The sequence below is a fragment of the Panthera pardus genome, unplaced genomic scaffold (assembly GCF_024362965.1).
Source record: "Panthera pardus isolate Hobbes unplaced genomic scaffold, ASM2436296v1 HiC_scaffold_12, whole genome shotgun sequence".
Classification (NCBI taxonomy): Eukaryota; Metazoa; Chordata; class Mammalia; order Carnivora; family Felidae; genus Panthera; species Panthera pardus.
The window spans coordinates 52281740-52289091 of record NW_026526677.1 but is presented as its reverse complement, the minus strand read 5'-3'; the positions used below and the strand labels follow the sequence as shown (position 1 = coordinate 52289091).

The 7352-nt window shown below is 40.6% G+C and overlaps 1 protein-coding gene across 1 annotated transcript; it reads left to right on the top strand.

The window, feature by feature from the left end:
• Window positions 1–2742: 2742 nt before the first annotated feature.
• LOC109261785 (olfactory receptor 688-like) lies at window positions 2743–3708 on the top strand. Its single transcript, XM_019440249.2, has one exon. It carries the CDS (start codon window positions 2743–2745, stop codon window positions 3706–3708), a length of 966 nt encoding a protein of 321 aa, XP_019295794.2.
• Window positions 3709–7352: the final 3644 nt, after the last annotated feature.

The following is a 7352-nucleotide window of genomic DNA, read 5'->3' as shown; positions in this document are numbered from 1 at the left end:
ACCAATGCAGGAATTCTAAGTTTAATCTGGAAAATAAGCACATAAAAAGGCCTTTAAATTTTAAAAGAATAAATAATAAGGGAATATATTTCTCTTCTGTATTAAATTTATTATAAAACTAAAATTTTTAACTCAGTTTGATATTGGCACAATATTAATCAGAAAAAAATTAAAAAATGTGAGTGCCCAGATACAATTTATACATACAAAACTTTCTATGCAACAAAAGAGGCATAATAACCACTTGTCAAGGGATGTAGAAGCCATTGTTTAATTATGCAAAATCACTTTATTTACATACCTCTCATTAACAGCAAAATTAATTCCATGTAAATAAGTTGCATCACAAAACTAGAAGGGGGGTGCCTGGGTGGCTCAGTCGGTTAAGCGTCAGACATTGGCTGAGGTCATGATCTCACAGTTTGTGAGTTTGAATCCCGCATCGGGCTCTGTGCTGACAGCTCGGAGCCTGGAGTCTGTGGAGCCTGGAGCCTGCTTCGGATTCTGTGTCTCCTTCCATCTCTGCCCCTCCCCCACTTGTGCTCTGTCTCTCTCTCTCTCTGAAAAATAAATAAATGTAAAAAAAAAAAAAACAACCCAGAAGGTCAAGCATTAAAAATTAAAAGTCATAGGGAAGTGAATCTTGGCCAAAATTTTGAGTAAAGAATGGTTTTCTGTAACTGTGTTTTGATTGAATAATTGAATGTTTTGAGAATTTGATAGAAGCCAAACAGATCTCCTCAGAATAATGTAAAAGTTTTTCCACATAAATTTAAAAAATTCACAGATTCCTATGGAGACCACCCATAAATTCTTATTAAAAGAGGGAGAATCTTATGCAGGCTCTACACTCAGCACGGAGCCTGCAGCAGGGCTGGATTCCATGACCCTAGGATCATGACCTAGCTGAAATCAAGAGTTGAGGGGAACCTGGGTGGCTCAGTCTGTTGAGTGTCTGACTCCTGGGATCGTGGGATCCAGCCCCACATTGGGCTCCATGCTCAGCATGGAGTCTGCTTAATATTCTCTCTCTCCCTCTGCTCCTTTCCCCTACTCATGCTCTCTTTTTCTCTCTAAAATAAATTAAAAACTTTTTTAAAAGATTTTCTTTCAATGAAGAAAAATGCTGAAAATTAAATATTCTAAAATGTTAAAAACCATTACCTTTGTTTGTTGGGATTTTGATTTATGATTATTTTTCTCAACTTTTTTTTTTTGTTTTCTAAAAGTGCTATGGTTTTATTTTTTCTTATTTGTCTTTATCAATTTCATGGTACTATATGTTTATTATAATTATAAATGGCATAGCCATTCATTCTTCACACAGGTGGTTAGGGCTGGAACCTTGATCTTATACTTAATGCCATCAAACACAGCACAGATACAGATTTGGAAGGGAAATATTGATACCTAAATATTTAACAAGGCAAGGTATTATTCATAAATAAAGGTAAAAAAAGAAAAAGAATTCTCAGGTATTGTCAGGTATTAAAGGCTCCTGAAACCATAATGCCTGTACACATTTTGATACAAACTCTGAGAGATAGTCCACACAATTCAAGAGTGAACAAAATTGAGAATGAGAGAATGAGGTGGACTGAGTATCAAAAATGAGCTGTGAACTTACCCAAATCAGTCTAAACTGTGTCATAAATGCCTGCTGCTTTAAACCTATACCATACAAAAATCTGGAAGTGGTGGGAAGTATGGTGGTAATTTTGTCTCCTTAGATCATCTATTAATAAAATTGATGATTTTAAAATATAGCTTTATATATGCCTTTAACATCACTTTCATAATCAGAGGAGGAAACAAGTGATATTCCTACATAGTACTGACCTTTTAGCTATGACTTCATGCCAGAGATTAAAATTTTGCTGAAACTTTCTCACTTATTAGTGTTTTCAATATATAGGACTCTTACCTAGTGAAATCATTCAACCTCTATATCCCTATATGTAAATAACAACCCCTGTCTGGGGAAGGTCAAATGACACGATTTTTGTCAAAACTTATTTGTCAACTACAGGCACTGTTTAAAATAAAAACATGGTCAGCATTCTCCCTGTGGCTGCCTGGTCTCCTCCTGAAGATCCCCAACAATGGAGAAAACAGCTCTGCCCTCTAACTTTGGGATCTTTATAATGTACTAGTCTTCTGGTTTGTGTCTGTATTCCCTGACGCATGAAAAAATCTATCCAGAATTTCCAGAAAACAAAGCCGGTAAATCTTCACTTTTATTCTGCTAAAATCATTTTCTTAGAATCTATTTTGGCTCTTCTGCTGTTCTATCTATCTATATCTATCTATCTATATGTCTATCTATACAATTTGGGTGTCACTATAAATATATATATATTTATTTTTGAAGGAGAGAGACAGAGTGTGAGCAAGGGAAGAGCAGACAGAGAAGAGAGGGAGACACACAATCTAAAGCAGGCTCTAGGCTGCAAGCTGTCAGCACAGAGACCAACACGTGGCTTGAACTCAAAAACTGCGCGATCATGACCTGAGCTGAAGTCTGATGCTTAACTGACTGAGCCACTCAGGCATTCCTCTTCTGTTGTTCTTATCTGAACTTTTTCCAAGGGTCCAAGTGGGTTGAGGATACATTATGTTAAAAAGGACTTATCTGAATCTTCTACCTCTACACAAACTTTGAGCCTCAGCTGAGCTTACTACTGCCTATTCTTATTTTCTCTTAATCCATAGGCAGATGCTGAGAAGAAGACATCCCATGATATGGATACCACCCTGAGTATAACCAATAGCTCAAGGCTTCAAGTGTCTGAGTTCATCCTGGTGGGGCTCCCAGGCATTCATGAGTGGCAGCACTGGCTCTCCCTGCCCCTGGCTCTGCTCTACATCTTAGCTCTCATTGCCAACATGCTCATCTTGATCACCATCCAACATGAGCCTTCCCTGCACCAGCCCATGTATCAGCTCCTTGGCATCTTGGCTATCGTGGACATTGGCCTGGCTACCACCATCATGCCCAAGATCCTGGCCATTCTCTGGTTTGATGCCAAGGCCATCAGCCTCCACGAATGCTTTGCTCAGATCTATGCTATCCATACTTTCATGTGCATGGAGTCAGGCATCTTCCTCTGCATGGCTGTGGATAGATATGTAGCCATTTGCTACCCCCTTCAGTACTCCTCCATAGTCAATGAGGCTTCGGTGATCAAAGCCACCCTGTCCATGGTGCTCAGGAATGGCCTGTTGACCATCCCATTGCCTGTACTGGCTGCCCAGCGACACTACTGCTCCGGAAATGAAATTGACCACTGTCTGTGCTCTAATTTGGGGGTCACTAGTCTGGCCTGTGATGACGTCACTATTAACAGAGTATACCAGTTGGTCTTGGCATGGGTTACACTTGGGGGTGACATGGGTCTGGTCTTTGCTTCCTATGCTTTGATTGTTCGCTCAGTGCTGAGGCTGAACTCCGCTGAAGCAACATCGAAGGCCCTGAGTACCTGCAGCTCCCATCTCATCCTCATTGTCTTCTTCTACACAGCCGTTATTGTGCTGTCTGTCACCCACCTGGCAGGAAGAAAGGTCCCCTTCATCCCTGTTCTCTTCAACGTGCTGCATAATGTTATGCCCCCAGCCTTTAACCCCATGGTGTATGCCCTACGGACCCAGGAGCTGAGAGTGGGCTTCCAGAGGGTGCTTGGTTTGGGTGAGAATGTGTCCAGGAAGTGAGCCAACTTTTGATGGCAGAATTTTACAACTGGTATTACAGAAAGAGCACAGGCTTTGGAGCACAACAGCCCTGGGTTAAAATTCCATGTCTCCCAGTTGCTAGCAATATTGATTCAAATTAACTCACCTGTTTTGTAAAGTGTATACTATGTGCCAGGCGCTGTTCTAAGCATTTCTCAAATATTAACTCATAGAATTGCACAACAACCCTATGAAACACGTACAACTGTCATTTACACATTCTGCAGGTGAGGCAAGAAAGTTGAGACACTTGGCCAAGGTCAAATGGGAAGGAAGTTGCAGAGTGAGGTTAGAACCTAAGCATTCAGGCTCCAGAGTCTCTGTTCTTAACCCTTACCCTTTTCTCTCTATTCAACCTTACTACTAACTTTTAAAAACATAAATTAAGATGACAATAAAAAGGAATGATCTCCAAGTGAAATTATAAATCTCCTGTCTTTTAATAAAAGAATATTCCATTTAAAAGTTGGCAGCAATTTTCCTGTCCAATAGTAAACACGGCACATTTTAAATCCTCTATAGTCACTCTATAGGATCCCTATCAGTTATAAGAATGTAGGTCAAGTTGGGACACTTGGGTGGCTCAGTCGGTTAAGTGTCTGACTTCAGCTCAGGTCATGATCTTGTGGTCTGTGAATTCAAGCCCCATGTCTGGCTCTGTGCTGACAGCTCAGAGTCTGGCGCCTGCTTCAGATTCTGTGTCTCCCTCTCTCTATTCCCTCCCTTGCTTGTGCTCTGTCTCTCTCTCAAAAATGAATAAACATTAAAAAAAAAAAAGTTGGCAGCAGGGGTGCCTGGGTGGCTCAGTTGGTTAAGCATCCAACTTCAGCTCATGTCATGATCTCGCGGTTTGTGGGTTTGAGCCCCATGTTGGGCTCTGTGCTGACAGCTCAGAGTCTGGAGGCTGCTTCAGATTCTGTTTCCCTCTCTCTCTGCCCCTCCCCTGCTCATGCTCTGTCTCTCTCTCTCTCTTTCTCTCTCTCTCAAAAATAAACATTTGAAAAATATATAAAATTGGCAGCAGTTTTCCTGTCTAATGGAAAATACAGCAGATTTTAAATTTTCTAGAAAGAGTCACTCTAGAAAGTGTCACTCTAAAGGACTCTGTTAGTTATCTAAGTCAAGTATTTGACAGGAATTATTTTGTCACTTTACAAACTCTTTGATAACTCTTTTTTGTTTGTTTGTTTAAGTTTATTTATTTTGAGAGAGAGAGAGAGAGGAGAGACAGAGTGAGTGTGTGAGTGGGGGAGGGGCAGAGAGAGAGAGAGAATCCCTAGCAGGTTCTGTGCTCTCAACACAGGTGGACACAGGGCTCAAACCCATGAACCATGAGATCATGACCTGAGCCAAAATCAAGGGTCAGATGCTCAACCTACTGGGGGCGCCGTGGGTGGTGCCAGTCTTTAACAACTCTTTAACAACTCTTTAACAACTAATTCTTTAACAACTCTTGAGTCAATCTGCATTAAAAACTAAAAGTTTCTTTTTCAACATTCAACATTACTTGAACTTCCCTAACGAACTAAGAAAATCCCAGTGAGGTGCTGCAGTTCATTGGCATGTACAGGTCAGCAAAGTTCTCTAAAGTAGAACTGTCCCCATAAGAGAAATGATATGAGTTTGTGGACAGAGAGAGAAGAAAGTTGGTAAAATTATTTTTTATTTATTTTAATGTCAGAATATAGACCACCAAGGGTGAAATTTTGGCTCCAAACTAACATGTGAATAAGTTTGAGAAAGTCCCCTGACCTAATCATACGGCCATCGTGACAGACTTTGGAAAGAAAAACCTAACTTGTGCCAATAAACTTATAAGTCTCTTCTAGAGTTCCCAGACCCAATTCCAACATAGAGCTGGAGGGGAGGGGTTTCTCTCTCTCTCTCTCTCTCTCTCTCTCACACACACACACACACACACACCACCTAGCAACACACTATAGTGTGTCTGAGAATTCAACTCAATTCTAACACTATCTACTGGGGAATAGCATCAAAGTACCCTCCCCACCCTGCTTCAGATGCCCAGTTGCAATTCCTGACCAACAATACAGACTGGAGTTTCTAAAGACCCCTACTTGAGTTTCAGACACCAGTCACAAGTCCAAGATGTTACCTGTACTTCTGACAGACTGGCTCTACATCAGATGCTTCCAGGACCTCTTCCCTGAGTTCCCTTAATTTGCTAGAGCAGTTCACAGAACACAGAGAAATATTTTACTTAGTAGACCACCACTTTATTATAAAAAGATATAAGCAAGAAATAACTAGACTGACAAGATGCAGAGGGCAAGGTATGTGTTAAGGGCATAGAGCTTCCATGCCCGCTCCAGGTGTCTCCATGTGTTCACCAGCTGGGTAGAGATCTGAACCCAGTCCTTTTTTATGGGGATTACAGTTCCTCCCTCCTCCCCAGAGTTTGGGAAATAGGGGTGAGACTGAAGTTCCAACTCTCTAATCACATGGTTGGTTCTCCAGGCAAACAGCCCCCATCTTTAGATTACTTAAGAGCTTTCCAAAAGTCACCTCATTAACATGACAGAAGACATCTTTATCTCTCTTATCACAGGAAACTCCAAGGATTTTAGAAGCTGTGATACAGGAACCATGGATAAGACCAAATACAAAGGAAAAATATATTTTGGTCATCTGAATAACCAAATATATATTCCTTACAAATCACAAAATCACAAAGCCCAAGACTGAGAAACTTAGTTTTAATAAACTCAAAGAACTGAATCATCTTTCTTTTGAGTTGGATAGGAAGGCCTTTATTATATCTATAGACAAGGCAGAATTGGACCATGTGCTTTTACCTGATTTTAACAGTGAACTTGATGAAGGATAGAAGCATAAAAAATGTTCACCTGTAGCCCAAAAGGCTGACCTATAGCCTGCATAGTTCTGATAGGGATTAAATATGTGCTAGTTGCTACATCCTTAAAGGGTCTCATGAGTGCCTACATATCTTACAGACAGTTAATATTAAACCGAATGATAAGTGAAGTGGAAAACAAAGGCAAACGAAAAGTTAAATCTCCTTATTGCCTACAGCTCATTGACAAGTCCTTGAAACAAGGAGACATTCTTCTAGGAGCTCAGTTGCCTCCATGTTGACACTTTGCTAGGGGCAAATGAGCCTGTCCCCCAGGATCCTACAAGTCTACTTTAACATATAAAAATTCCTTTAGAAGCTTCCTTTATCTCTGTCCCCCCAAGATATATATTGGCAATCATACTCCAAGCATATGGCCCACTGATATATATCTGAAAGGTCTCATGACTGAGTGTCTACTAAACAATAATAAATGACATTTGCATAACACTAGCTAGCCCCCTACAAAGTCTGGCAAACCTTACTTCCAAAATTCCTTAGCGACTTAGGCTATCCCTAACCCCCTCCCAACTTGAAAGTATATAATCAGTTACCAGTCACAACCCCACTGCAGCTCTTTCTGCCCACTTTTTTACACTCAAGTGTTGTTTCTTGGCCATCGGTCCCAAACCCCAATATTTTCCACATCAATAAGCACCTAAGAAATCTTGCGGAAGTAGTTTTCACAAGTAGAAATTTGAGGAAGACATTTATGATCTAATACACCCTGTACATCCCCTCTCCCTTA